Source organism: Oppia nitens, unplaced genomic scaffold (genome assembly GCF_028296485.1).
Source record: "Oppia nitens isolate AA-2021 unplaced genomic scaffold, nextdenovo-longstitch-racon4-pilon3 scaffold6_pilon_pilon_pilon, whole genome shotgun sequence".
In the NCBI taxonomy this organism is placed as follows: domain Eukaryota; kingdom Metazoa; phylum Arthropoda; class Arachnida; order Sarcoptiformes; family Oppiidae; genus Oppia; species Oppia nitens.
The window spans coordinates 5,831,740-5,846,784 of NW_026533250.1; the positions used below are offsets into that span (position 1 = coordinate 5,831,740).

Genomic DNA, 15,045 nt, shown 5'->3' on the forward strand with positions numbered 1-15,045 from the left:
ATTGATATTAATCAAATAATTTTTTTAAAAAAAACTTATAATTTATTAGAAAGATATGCATACAATTGATTGGATGGAAATTTCATGTAATATGACTTCAATCAATTGGATCAATTCAACGACAATTAAATTTCCAGACAATCAAGACTTAATATGGACTGTCACTAACAGATCCATCATAATTGCTAATAATCAGAAATATTATTACTATTTATTTAAACAAACAAAACTGACACCAAATCAATATATAATTAGTTATCATAAAGCGTTTAATCGGATTAATGATCGCAACATAATAGCCATTAGTGAACGGTTTGATAGATTTGTATCAATTGTTTTACTAAATATTAACAACAAAACTATTCAATACTGTTATGATAATCATTGGGTTTTTATTGATAATCATCGCATATATAGACAAACTGTAAGTTATAATTTTTATTGAAAAAACTAGTTTTATATGAATTTATTGCAATTTTTTTTGATGAATTGTTTTAATATATAATTTTTATTGTTGTTGTCTTTTTTAAGTGTCGACCGGAAAATATTCAGACATTGATTGACTGTTCCCCACAAACCAAACAATCAATGATTATTATAGTGATGTCTATTATGTTTGTCAGTATATTTGCGATTGTCATCATAATTGTTGATACATTGACTTTATATTACAAATATCACTCGTCAACTGATAATTAATTTTTAGCTAATAGTTATGAAATACACTGTAAAATAATTATAATTATTCTTTAATTTAGTATTTAATTACTATTAAATATAATTAAAATTATTATTTTATTGTTAAAACTTTTTTATAATAATATAATTGACATTTAAAATATGTTAAAATTTAATATTAAATAATCTAAAATAATAGTTTTTATCATTTTAAATTACAATTAATTAATTAATTAATTAAAAAATACTTTAAATAATTAAAAGATATTTTAAGAACAAAATAATAATAACATAATTTATAAATGTGTAAAATAATACATAAATTATTATAAAAGTATTATAAATGTCAATAATTTAATTTAATAGTAAATTATATTAAAACATATAGTTTTTTGTTTATTTGTTTTTTCTAACTTTTTATTTAGTTTTTAAACAATGCATGTTATATATACAATGTTTGTTAGTATTATTTAAGATAAATTAATTAATAGTTTAGTAATTACTGTAAAAAAGTTCACATACAATGTGTTGTCCATTATATGACTCATAATATCATATAATGATATCTATATATTAAATAATTTATTGGTTAATATAATAGTCATATTTGAACGCATAATATTTGTAAAAAAATATTTAGATAATTATCTGATTAATATTAGTTAAGCATAGAAATAACTATTAACTAACTATAAGATAAATAATATTTTTATAGTATATTTATATTTGATATAATTTCTCTGTTAACACACATTGATTGCCGACACAAATGAAATCCATTTATATGATTGGTATTTATATATCAAATATATGTATTAATTATTTTTAAATATATATAATTATATTAATATAAAATGTTTTGTTGACAGCACTGTTGGTGTCGACCATTGCATCGGTTGTCATCATTGAGTCGAAAGATTTCTGTGAAGAATATCTGAAAAATGATAATAAAATTGATGTATCAATAAGTTTGTATAAAGACTATGGATATGATGAAGATATGATACTATTGTTTATCGGTAAAACCTACTGGAAATTGTCGGTCAAAGACAAAAACACAATTATGATTGACACCCAAAGTGCCGGTCAGTTTAACTTCTTATCCGATGATAAGTACTCTATGATCTGGTCTTTCAAGTTTGATGTCACCCATAATGTCTCAGATGAACAACAAATAGATGATAATGAACTCCCTTTTTGTCGTATGGGTTCTCTAGAGGTAATCCATATACACATTAATAATCAACCAATTGATTGATTTTTAATATATTAATTAAATATTTTTTTTTAAATCTTATAATTTTATTAGAACAATAAGATTGATTGGATGAAAAAATCATGTATTACTAACATAAATATTGATGATATCCATTGGATCAATTCAACGACAGTAAAACTTCCAAACAATGATATCTATATGTGGACCGTCTCTAACAGATCCATCATATTTGCTAATAATCATAAATATTATTACAATTTGTTTAAACAAAGTAGAGTCCAATCAATTGATTATTTGATTAGTTTTCGTAAAAAGTCTAATAATCAGTTTAAATGTTTCAATATAATAGCCATTAGTACACAATTTGATGAATTTGTATCAATTGTTTTAATGAATAATCAAAAAACTATCCAATACTGTGAATATATTGATAGCCAGTCTGTATGTCATAAATAATATATGTATTTAATACCAACCCTTTGATGTAATATTTTTTGTTTTGTTTTTCTATAGTGTGAATCGCAAGATATTAAGACATTGATTGACTGTTCCCCACAAAACAACCAATTGGTGATTATTATAGTTATGTATATTGTGTTTGCGGTCGTCATCACAATCGGTGGACTGTTTTTATATTACACACTATATCGTCAACTAATAATTAATTTTTAGCTAACATTTATTAAAAACAATGTAAACTCAATATAATAAATTATTTTTTTTCTTAAATTAATTAAAAACTAATAAAAACATATATATATATTTCATATTTATAATATTTAATTTAATATTTAACTGTTAATAATAATAATTATTTTATTGTATAAACTGTTATTATATGAATTAAATGTTTTATAAATAATTAAAGATATTTTAAAAACAAAATAATAATAACAAAATATTTAAACTGGATAATTTTTTGAAATAATTCATAAATTATTTATGATTATAAATTTCAATAATTCAATTTAATAGTAGATTATATGAAAAGTTTTGTTTGTTTGTTTATAACTTAAAATTTTAAAATGCTTTTTATTTAGTATTTAAATAATATATACTATAAATTTGTTAATATTATTTAAATAAATCAATCAATTAATAGTTTAGTAATTACTGTAAAAAGTTCACATACTATGTGTTGTCCATTATATGACTCATAATATCATATAATGATAGCTATATATTAAATAATTTATTGGTTAATATAATAGTCATATTTAGTTTTTTTTTGTATTTTTTGAAACGCATAATATTTTTTAAAGATTTTTTTGGACAATTATTTTAATAGTTAATCAGTGAAATAATTATTAACTAACTATAAGATAAATAATTTTACAGTTTATTCTTTGATATAATTTCTCTGTTATCATACATTGATTGCCGACACAAATGAAATCCATTTATATGATTGGTATTTATATATCAAATATATATGTATTAATTAATTTTAAATATATATTATATAAAATCTGATTTTTTGTCGACAGCACTGTTGGTGTCGACCATTATATTTGTTGTCATCATTGAGTCGAAGGATTTCTGTGAAGAATATCGAAAAAACGACAATAAAATAGATGTATCAATGAGTTTGTATAAAGAGTATGGATATCCTGAAGATATGATATTATTGTTTATCGGTAACACCTACTGGAAAGTGTCAGTTAATGCTAACAACACTGTTATGATTGACACCCAGAGTGCCGGTCAGTCTAACTTATTATCCGCTGACAAGAACTCTATGATCTGGTCTTTCAAGTTTGATGTCACCGATAATGTCTACGATGAACAACAAATAGATGATAATGAACTGCCATTTTGTCGTATGGGTTCTCTAGAGGTAATCCATATACACATTAATAATCAACCAATTGATATGTTATTAGTTATAATTAATTAAACCTAAAATTGCTTATTGTTTTTAGAAAGATAAGCAAACAATTGATTGGAAAGAGCAAACATCGTGTAATATTAAAATGAATTATATATTTTGGATGAATTCAACGACAGTTAATTTTATAGACAATTTTAAAATATGGACAATCACTAACAGATCCACAATATTTGCTAATAATATGAAATATTATTACTATTTATTTAATCAAAATAATGTGTCAACACATGAATATACGATTAGTTTTCATAAAGAGTTTAATGAGATTAGAGATAATAACATAATAGCCATTTGTGAACATTTTATGCATATGTTTTATTTATCAAAATTTTATTTATTAACTATTAACCAAACTATTCAATACTGTTATGATAATCATCGGGATTTTATTAGTAGTTATCGCATATATAGACAGACTGTATGTCATTTTATAACATACATTATAAATGAATTATTTGATGTATTATTTTTATTTTTTTAATTTTTAGTGTAAACCGGAAATTATTAAGACACTGATTGACTGTTCCCCGCAAACCAACCAATCGATGATTACTATTATAGTGATGTCTATTGTGATGTTTGCGGTCGTCGTCACAATCGGTGCACTGATTTTATATTACAAAATCTATAGTCGACTGATAATTAATTTTTAGCTAACATTTCTAAAAATATTTATTATAACATAAAAATAACATTTTTTAATATAGTTTTTTTAATAGTTATAATTAAATATTTTTTGTTTAATTAAGTAAAAATAATTTATATATATTTCATTTTTCATTTAAAAATATAAAATTTAATTTTAATATTTAACTAATAATAATAATTGTAAATACTGTATTTATTAATACTATAAACTACTTTATAATAACACAATAAATACATATATATTATAATAAGAATTTAATATTAAATAATTTAAAACAATTGTTTTGATCATTGATATTATATTAGTGAATAAATTAACTGATAATATAAATAACTTAGTATTTCAATGCATTACTAGTGTACTTATATAATATAAGTTATAAGTTATATCATGTTTTAAAGTATATTTATAACTTAAATGTAAATATATTTCTATTCAAAATTTTGTTATAATATCAATAATTATTATTTTTATAAAATGTAAAATAATATTACTTTAGATAACTTTTAATTTCTGAAACTACTAATTAATAATTTTTTAAAAAAATAATATAAATGTCAATAATTCAATTTAGCAGTAAATTATATTACATTAAAACGTTTATTTTTTGTTTGTTTAAATATAATAGTATTTTCTAACTTTTTTATTTAGTTTTTAAACAATAAATGTTATATATGTTTGTTAGTATTATTTAAAATAAATAAATTAATAGTTTAACAATTACTAAAAGTTTACATACAATGTGTTGTCCATTATATGACTCATAATATCATATAATGATAGCTATATATTAAATAATTTATTGGTTAATATAATAGTTATATTTAGTTATTTTTGAAACGCATATTAAAAAAATATTTAGACAATTATTTTATGAATATTAGTTAATCATAGAAATAATTATTAACTAACTATAAGATAAATAATATTTTTATAATATATTTATTTTTGATATAATTTCTTTGTTAACACACATTGATTGCCGACACAAATGAAATCCATTTATATGATTGGTATTTATATATGAAATATATATAAATTACTTTTAAATATATATTATATAAAATGTGATTTTTGTTGACAGCATTGTTGGTGTCGACCATTGCATTGGTTGTCATCATTGAGTCGAAAGATTTCTGTGAAGAATATCAGAAAAATGACAATAAAATAGATGTATCAATGAGTTTGTATAAAGAGTATGGATATCCTGAAGATATGATATTATTGTTTATCGGTAGCACCTACTGGAAATTGTCGGTTAAGAATATCGACACAATTATTATTGACACCCAAAGTGCCGGTCAGTATAACTTGTTGTCCGCTGACAAGTTTAAGTATATGCTCTGGTCTTTCAAGTATAACGTCACCGATAATGTCAATAGTGAACTACAAATATATGATAATGAACTGCCATTTTGTCGTAACGGTGCTCTACAGGTAATCCATATACACCTTAATAATCAACCAATTGATATATTTATTTTTTAAATATATATTAATTAAACCTTAAATTGATTATTATTTTTAGAAAAACAAGCTTACCCTTGATTGGGAAGATCAAATGTTGTGTATTATTGACATTAATGATATATTTTGGATCAATTCAACGACATTAATATTTACAGACAATTTAAAATTATGGACAATCGCAAACAGATCCACAATATTTGCGAATAATTATAAATATTATTATTATTTATTTAAACTGTCATCACATAAATATATGATTAGTTTTCATAAAGAATTGAATGAAATTAGAGTTAACGATATAATAGCCATTAGTGAACAATTAGTGAATAGATTTGTATCAATATTTTATTTGCTAAATATTAACCAAACTATTCAATACTGTTATGATATTCATTGGTATTTTATTAGTAGTTATCGACAAAAAAAATTTAAGACATTGATTGACTGTCGCCCGCAAACCAACCGATTGACTAAATTGAAGACTATATTGATGTCTATTATGTTTTTCTGTATGGTTACGATTACTATAATAATCGTTGCATTGATTTTATATTACAAAATCTATAGTCGACTGATAATTAATTTTTAGCTAACATTTGTATTAATATTTATTATAACATAAATTTAATTTAGTTTTTTTAATAATTATAACTAAATATTTTCTTTTTAATTATGTAAATATACTGTGTGTATATAAGTAAACATAATAGGTAAATTAAGAAACTAACTTCGGATTAAAACAATTTTATAATATAAATGTAGTCAAATCACATGTTAGTGTTTATCAGAGTTGGAAAAATGCAAATTTTTTCAATTTTTGATTTATAATCCGTCATAATTTCATGGATTATACATTGTATTAAAGTAAATAATACAGTTATATTAGATTATATTATACAAACATTTTTTGCTTCTCCCAACCTTAGCTTTTAATAATTATTATAAATTTATTTATAAATAATACAGATTTTAAAAACCGAATTTATTTTTTTTGTAAACTATATATTTGTTATTAGATTGAAACTGAGATAATGATTTTCCTGTCACAAATACTGTATATATATATATAAATTATTTTTACATAATATATATATTATATATATTTCATTTTTCATTTACTAGTAATAATTGTAAATATTAATTAATAGTATAAACTACTTTATTATAACACAATAAATACATATAAAATATTATAAAATTTAATATTAAATCATTTAAAGCAATAGTTTTGATCATTGATATTACAATTAATGAATAAATTAACAGATATTATAATTTATAATTATATAATTAAATATTATTTCTTAAATTACATAAATATTAATATTTATATATATATATAAAGTTTTAATTCAATTTTTATTGATAAATATAATATTTAAGTAATAATAATTATTATATCATTGTATAAATTATTATACCTTATAATAACTTACAATAAAATTTAATATTAATTAATTTCAAAACAATAATTTTAAACATTGATATTATGATATTAATAAATAGATTTTATTAATACTGTATATAATAACTTTTTATTATATAATACTAATATAATTAATTAATAATAAATAATAATATTTTTAAAAAAATAATAATTTAATTCTATTGAAGAAATTATCAATCATAAATATTATTTAACTTATTTTTTAAAAAAAATGTATAGATGTATCTAATGTATAGTTTTTTAATAATGATTTTTTTATAAACTTTTATTTAGTTTTATTTATTGGATAATATGTTATGTGATTGTAATTTTTGTATCCAATTATTACAAAAAAAATGTTTACATTGCCATTATATATGAGTCATACTATTATTTAATGATATACACTGTATATATTAAATCAATTACTAGTTTAAATAATAGCATAATTTACATTTACTAAATCAAATGTTTAGATAATAACTTTATTAAATTAGAAAAATAATAATTAATAATTTTTATTATATAAAAGTAAATTACTATTATTTTTGTTATAAAAGTTTTCATCAATTGATCGACAAAATGAGATCAATTTATTTGATTGGTATTTATATAAATATATATAAATATGTATTAATATTTAATTAATTATCTTATTATTATTAATAGCACTGTCGGTGTCGATGGTATTGACCATCAAATCGTTGGCCATCATTGAGTCGGAAGATTTCTGTGATGTATACGCGAAAAATGACTACAAAATTGATTTTGCAGTGAGTTTGTATAAACAATACGGATATCCTCAAGATATGATACTGTTGTTCATCGGTAAAACCTATTGGAAACTATCATTTATCGATGGCATCATCGATGGGTTGGTTACCATCGACAGTAGAAGCGCCGGTAGATCTGACTGGTGGTTTGCTGACGAGTATATTATGGTCGGGTCATACATAACTGATGCCAATAATAATAATAAGCAGCAAAAAGATTCAGATCATCCAATCTGTTATATCGTTACTCTACAGGTAATTAATATAAAAAAATTAATATATAGTGTATATACCGATATTAAACCACAATTAAAATATATCTCTTTTTAATTAATTAGAAACAATGGTTTAGCATTAATTGGTACGAAATTTTCTGCAATAATATGGGTTTGAATAGAGTATTAACAAAAGCAAGTCATGTCATTGACAATGATATTGTGGACAATGACTGGAAACCGGACCTAATGTGGATTATTATTAACAGATCTAATGTCCAATGTTTTGCTGATAATAACAACTACCTGTGCTATTGGATTAATACAACTGATTTGTCACTTAAACGTCTGAACAATTTTAGTAGACCTAATTGGATGTTTGGTCTAAACAATATAATAACTATTAGCCAACAATATACCAACTATTGTAATAATAATAATAAGTATAACCATTGTATGAAATCATCATCAAATGGTTATTATTTGGGATCAATTGTCTTTATGAATGTCCAAAAAACTATTCAATACTGTTTTACTGGCAATTATGATGACTTTAGTTTCTATCCAGTATGTTATATATATAATTTTTATTGATATTATATATATAATATTTTTTTAATTAAATCATTTTAATATTTATTATCATATAATTACATATAATTTTTTTTTGTTTTTAATTATTATTATTTATAGTGTAAATCGTCAGCTATAAAGACATTGATTGACTGTTCCTTACAAACCAACCAATCGATGAATAATTTGATGTCTATTATGTTTGCGATAGTTATCACATTTGTTGGACTGGTTTTATATTACATACTCATTAAGTTTAAACTAAATTTTGCATAATTTTGTCATAGATATTATAAATTAATTAATAATTATAATTTTAAAAAATGTATATAATGTTCAATAAATTTTTATTTAAATCTGTAATAAAAATATAATTGAATTAATAACATTTGGTGGGCCTGTTATGGATGGTTAATGATTTTAGACAATACATGATATTTGCTAACAATATAAAACATATAATTTATTTTGTTAATCAAGATATACATTGAATTGAGGATATGAGTAGTTTTAAGGAAAATAATTGGAGAGATGATCACAACAACAACAACAACGACAACATAATAGCTATTACTGAACAATATATTGACGATAATTTGGGATCAATTATCTTTATGAGTGACAATAAAACTATACAATAATGTTATGTTATCATTGATATTGATTACAATTTTCCTGCTGTATGTCATATATATTGTATAATTTACCATTTGATGTATTATTTTATAATATAAATTTTAATTTTAATGTTTTATTTAGTGTCTGCCGGAAGATATTAAGACATTGATTGACTGTTCCCCGCAAACCAACCAATCGATGATTAAGTATTACTTTTATAGTGATTGTCTGTGTGTTGTCGGTCGTCATCACTATTGGTGCACTGATTTTATATAAGTTATATTTTTCTTAAATACTAAAACTTTAACAATATTTTATTGTATTTTATAATTTTTTTATTTGGATTTTTAACAATACATGTTAAGTATTACATGTATCATTTAAATAAATCATACATTAGGTTATTATTTGCTGTAATTGTATGACTCATAATATCATATAATAATATTATTAGTTAGTATAATAATTATATTAGTAATACATTTAAAAAATTATTTAGTGATTAATATCAGTCATATTTAGTTAGTTGTTTTTGTGAAATATATAATTTTACTGTATATTTTGAAACAAATACTGTATTTCGATAATAACTTTATTAATTAATTTAAAAAAAATAATTTAAATTGAATAATATTTTTATTATCAAACATTAATTGTCGACACAAATGAAAGTCATTTATCTGATTGGTAATTGTTTATGAATTAATTAAATATCAATTTTCTAATATAATTAAAAATTAAAATTTTTCGACAGCACTGTTACTGGTGTTACACATCATCATTGAGTTCATGGATTTTTGTGAGGAATATATTAAAAATGACTACAAAATTGGTTTTGCAATGAGTTTGCATAAAAAACAATGGATATGATAAAAAATATAAGATTATTATTCATCGGTAATGCCTACTGGAAATTGTCTATCGATATGATCCATAAGACCGTCACTATTAGGACAGTAAGCATCGGTACGTCCAACTGGTTGTCCGATGACAAGTAATCTATGGCCTGGACACTGAATATTAGCAATAATAAGGATAACTGTATTATTGTAAATTATAATTTAATATATTTTATCTTTAATTAACTAAAAAAAATAAGATATAAAAAAATTAAATAAATTATAATTTTATAATTATAATATTTAATTTAATATCTAACTCATAATAATAATTGTAATTATTAATTCATTCAATGGTAATAAATTATTATATTAAATGGTTTTTCCTGGAATTAATTAGAAATTAAATATTAGATATCTATAAACAATATTATAAATATATTTAAAAATAATATTAAATTTATATAAACATATTATATAGAAAAATGTTTCAACACATTTAATTATGAAATAAATAATAGTTATTATAAAAACCATAATTGTCCATTTTTATGATTCATAATATCATTAAAAATGATAGCTATATATTAAATACATTATTGGTTATTAACCAATGGTTAATATTGTTTTATTTTGAGAATTATTTATATTTAATTTAATTTCTAACTCATAATAATAATTGTAATTATTCAATATTAATTCAATACTAAAACATTTACAATCTTTTTATTGTATTTTTTAATTTTTTATTTGGATTTATAACAAAACATGTTAAATATTATTATTTAAATAAATCATATAATAGTTAATTATTTGCTGTAAGAGTTCACACATACAATGTATTGTCCATTTTATATATGACTCATAATATCATATAACGATAGCTAATATTATATTAGTAATATATTTATAAATTTATTTAGTGATTAATATCAGTCATATTTAGTTAGTATATTGTGAATACATAATTTTACTGTATATTTTGAAACAAATATTTCGACAATAATTTTTAATAATTAAAGATTTAATTATTGATCAAAATTAATTGAATAATATTTTTATATTTTGCAATAGTCTATAAAAAATAATATCTTTATTTTTATTATCAAACATTAATTGTCGACAGAAATGAAAGTCATTTATATGATTGGTAATTGTAAATCAATTATATATTATGTATTAATAATTACTTTTGAATATCTGATAATAATTTAACATTTTTCGACAGCAGTATTGATGTTAACCATCGCATCGATGGTTAGCAATGAATCGAAAGATTTTTGTGAGGAATATCGGAAAAATGATTACAAAATCGGTTTTGCAATGAGTTTGTATAAAACCTATGGATATGATGAAGATATGATATTATTGTTTATCAGTAACACCTACTGGAAGGTGTCTAATAAGATGAACTCTGTAGTCACTATTGACACTTTAAGTGCCGGTACGTCCAACTGGTTGTCCAGTGACAAGTACGCTATGGTGTGGCCAAATAACTACAATTATGACCATAAAGATATCTGTCTTTACTGTGCTCTACAGGTAATCTAGATATTAATAATTTTTGATATAATATAATAACCTGTAATAAATTGTTTTATATTAATCAATAAATTTTTATATGACTACAAAATTTTTATAGAAAAACATGCATACAATTGATTGGGCATTTTGTAATGATACAAATGTTAACCATAATGGGATCAAATTGACAACAAGTATAACATTTCCAGACAATTTTAAGCCCGACATCGTTTGGTCTAATATTAATGTTGAAAGATACTTGATATTTGCTAACAATACAAAACATATACATTATTTTGTTGAAAAAAATATATTTTCAATTGAGGTTAAGAGTAAAACAAGTTTAAGGGAAAATAATTGGAGAGATAATCACTACAACATAATAGCTATTAGCCAACAATATATTGGCAATAGTTTGCAATCAATTATCTTTATGAGTGACAACAAAACTATTCAATACTGTTATGTTGTCTTTGATGACAAATTTCCTGCAGGTGTATGTCATATATACTGTATAATTGACCAATTGATTTATTATTTTTAATATAAAAATTTTTTTTATAGTGTCAACCGAAAGATATTAGGACAATGATTGACTGTAACCAACCAACAACCCCGCAAACCAACCAATCGATGATTAGTATTATTATTGATGTCCGTGTGTTGGCGGTCGTCATCTTTATCGGTGCATTGATAAACTATAGACTAATTATTAATTTCTAGTATTTCTAAGTATTTAACTCAATATTTTACTTTAATTAAATAAGATTATTTATACTTATTTAAATACACTATAAATTATAATTTAATATTTTTTCCTTAATTTGATTTTATATTACATAAACTATTGACTAATTATTAATTTCTAGCAAAGTATTTAAATCTATATTTAACTTTAATATATATATATATATATATATATAAAATAATTTACATTTCTTTAAATACACTGTAAATTATAATTTAATAATTTTTCATTAATTAAATATATAAAGTTTTCATCAAAAATCGTAATTTTTTATTCCATAATTATAATATTTAATTTAACATCTAACTAATAATAATAATTGATATTATTAATTAATTAAATTGTAAAATATTGATTCAAATATTTCGACAATAATTTTTAATAATTAGAGATTTAATTATTGATCAAAATTAATTGAATAATATTTTTATATTTTGCAATAGTCTATAAAAAATAAAATTAATAAAATCTTTATTTTTTATTATCAAACATTAATTGCCGACACAAATGAAAGTCATTTATATGATTGGTAATTGTAAATCAATTATATATATATATTAATTATAATTACTTTTGAATATCATATATTAATTTAAAATTTTTCGACAGCAATATTGATATTAACCATCGCATCGATGGTTAGCAATGAATCGAAAGATTTTTGTGATGAATATCGGAAAAATGATTACAAAATCTGTTTTGCAATGAGTTTGTATAAAGAGTATGGATATGATGAAGATATGATATTATTGTTCATCGGTAACACCTACTGGAAATTGTCTAATAAGAGAGACACTGTAGTCACTATTGACACTTTAAGTGCCGGTACGTCCAACTGGTTGACCAGTAACAAGTACGCTATGGCCTGGCCACATATCTACCAACAATACTATAGTAAAGATAACTGTCTTTACGGTGCTCTACAGGTAATCTATATATTAATATTAATTATAATATAATAACCTGTTTTATATTAATTCATAAATTTTCATGTCTAAAATTTTTTTATAGAAAGACATGCATACCATTGATTGGGCCAACACTTTGTGTAATGATATGAATGTTATCACCGAATGGATCAATTCGACGACAAATATAACATTTCCAGACAATTATTTTAAGCCCGACTTTGTTTGGTTTCTCATTGATTTTAAAGGATATTTGATATTTGCTAACAATGAAAATCATATAATTTATATTTCTTATCGTTATATACATACAGTTGAAGTTGTTGTAAATAGTTTTAGGGAAAATAATTGGAAATATGATCACAACAACAGTATAATAGCGATTAGCCAACAATTTATTGACAATATTTTGCAATCAATTATCTTTATGAGTGACAACAAAACCATTCAATACTGTTATGTTATGTTTGATAGCAGTTCTCCTTTTGTATGTCACATATATATTGTATAATTGACCGTTTGATGTATTATTTTTAATATAAATTTTTTTATATAGTGTGAACCGGAAAATTTTAAGACAATGGTTGACTGTTCCCCGCAAATCAAACAATCGATGATTAGTATTATAATTGCAGTGATTGTCCGGGTGTTGGCAGTCGTCAACTTTATCGGTGCATTGATTTTATATTAGATAAACTATCGATTAATTATTAATTTCTAACAAAGTATTTAAATCCATATTTAACTTTAATATATGAAAAAATAATTGACATTTCTTTAAATACATTGTAAATTATAATTTAATATTTTTTCATTAATTAAATAAAAAAAATTAAGATATAAAAAATTTAATAAATCATAATTTTTTATTTCATAATTATAATATTTAATTTAATTTCTAACTAATAATAATTGCAATTTTTAATTCATTGAATTGTAAAATAAACACAATTAGTTATATTTTTAAAATAAGTTACTAAAACATTTACAATATTTTTATTGTATTTTATAACTTTTTATTTATATTTTTAATAATACATGTTAAGTATTATTATTAAAATAAATCATATAATAGTTTATTATTTGCTGTAAGAGTTCACACATACTATATGTTGTCCATTATATGACTCATAATATAATATAATGATAGCTAACATTATATTAGTAATAGATTTATAAAATTATTTAGTGATTAATAACAGTTATATTTAGTTAGTTTTTTTGTGAAATATATATTTCAATAATAATTTTTTTTAGAATAAGTAATTTAATTATTGATGAAAATAAATTTAATAATATTTTTATATTTTGCAATAGTCTATAAAAAATAATATCTTTATTTTTATTAACAAACATTAATTGCCGACACAAATGAAAGTTATTTATATTATTGGTAATTGTAGATCAATTATATATATATATATATTAATTATAATTACTTTTGAATATCATATATTAATTTAACATTTTTCGACAGCAGTATTGATGTTAACCATTGCATCGGTGGTTATCAA

General features: G+C 21.2%; 4 protein-coding genes across 6 annotated transcripts; all 4 read left to right on the forward strand.

The window, feature by feature from the left end:
* Positions 1 to 1,447: 1,447 nt before the first annotated feature.
* Positions 1,448 to 2,187, forward strand: LOC128962807 (uncharacterized). The gene is made up of 4 exons (XM_054309208.1): positions 1,448 to 1,469; positions 1,548 to 1,897; positions 1,988 to 2,104; positions 2,173 to 2,187. Exons 1-4 carry the CDS (start codon positions 1,448 to 1,450, stop codon positions 2,185 to 2,187), a joined length of 504 nt encoding a protein of 167 aa, XP_054165183.1.
* Positions 2,188 to 3,212: 1,025 nt separating this feature from the next.
* On the forward strand, positions 3,213 to 4,358 carry LOC128962092 (uncharacterized). Of its 3 annotated transcripts, XM_054308427.1 has the most exons (4): positions 3,213 to 3,308; positions 3,385 to 3,734; positions 3,820 to 3,859; positions 4,277 to 4,358. In XM_054308427.1, exons 1-4 carry the CDS (start codon positions 3,287 to 3,289, stop codon positions 4,279 to 4,281), a joined length of 417 nt encoding a protein of 138 aa, XP_054164402.1. In that variant the 5' UTR covers positions 3,213 to 3,286; the 3' UTR covers positions 4,282 to 4,358. The 3 variants fall into 3 exon arrangements, 2 of the variants coding, with proteins under 2 accessions (XP_054164402.1, XP_054164401.1); XM_054308426.1 differs by lacking the exon at positions 4,277 to 4,358 and having other exon boundaries at positions 3,824 to 3,934; XR_008484637.1 differs by lacking the exons at positions 3,213 to 3,308; positions 3,385 to 3,734; positions 3,820 to 3,859 and adding an exon at positions 4,104 to 4,206.
* A 3,536-nt stretch (positions 4,359 to 7,894) lies between these two features.
* LOC128962808 (uncharacterized) lies at positions 7,895 to 9,535 on the forward strand. Its single transcript, XM_054309209.1, has 4 exons — positions 7,895 to 7,937; positions 8,003 to 8,361; positions 8,445 to 8,888; positions 9,392 to 9,535. The coding sequence occupies exons 1-4, from the start codon at positions 7,916 to 7,918 to the stop codon at positions 9,533 to 9,535; spliced, it is 969 nt and encodes a 322-aa protein (XP_054165184.1). The 5' UTR covers positions 7,895 to 7,915.
* Positions 9,536 to 11,471: 1,936 nt separating this feature from the next.
* LOC128962809 (uncharacterized) lies at positions 11,472 to 14,222 on the forward strand. Its single transcript, XM_054309210.1, has 7 exons — positions 11,472 to 11,501; positions 11,583 to 11,893; positions 11,994 to 12,371; positions 12,440 to 12,560; positions 13,233 to 13,549; positions 13,635 to 13,754; positions 14,088 to 14,222. Exons 1-7 carry the CDS (start codon positions 11,480 to 11,482, stop codon positions 14,220 to 14,222), a joined length of 1,404 nt encoding a protein of 467 aa, XP_054165185.1. The 5' UTR covers positions 11,472 to 11,479.
* The last annotated feature ends 823 nt before the right edge of the window (positions 14,223 to 15,045 follow it).

Coding starts and splice junctions, on each gene's coding strand:
- LOC128962807 (XM_054309208.1), top strand. CDS start 1,448: ATGAAATCCATTTATATGATTG. Junction 1,470..1,547: donor GAAATCCATTTATATGATTG/GTATTTATATAT, acceptor TTTTGTTGACAG/CACTGTTGGTGTCGACCATT. Junction 1,898..1,987: donor GTCGTATGGGTTCTCTAGAG/GTAATCCATATA, acceptor TAATTTTATTAG/AACAATAAGATTGATTGGAT.
- LOC128962092 (XM_054308426.1), top strand. CDS start 3,287: ATGAAATCCATTTATATGATTG. Junction 3,309..3,384: donor GAAATCCATTTATATGATTG/GTATTTATATAT, acceptor TTTTGTCGACAG/CACTGTTGGTGTCGACCATT. Junction 3,735..3,823: donor GTCGTATGGGTTCTCTAGAG/GTAATCCATATA, acceptor GTTTTTAGAAAG/ATAAGCAAACAATTGATTGG.
- LOC128962808 (XM_054309209.1), top strand. CDS start 7,916: ATGAGATCAATTTATTTGATTG. Junction 7,938..8,002: donor GAGATCAATTTATTTGATTG/GTATTTATATAA, acceptor TATTATTAATAG/CACTGTCGGTGTCGATGGTA. Junction 8,362..8,444: donor GTTATATCGTTACTCTACAG/GTAATTAATATA, acceptor TTAATTAATTAG/AAACAATGGTTTAGCATTAA.
- LOC128962809 (XM_054309210.1), top strand. CDS start 11,480: ATGAAAGTCATTTATATGATTG. Junction 11,502..11,582: donor GAAAGTCATTTATATGATTG/GTAATTGTAAAT, acceptor TTTCGACAGCAG/TATTGATGTTAACCATCGCA. Junction 11,894..11,993: donor GTCTTTACTGTGCTCTACAG/GTAATCTAGATA, acceptor AAATTTTTATAG/AAAAACATGCATACAATTGA.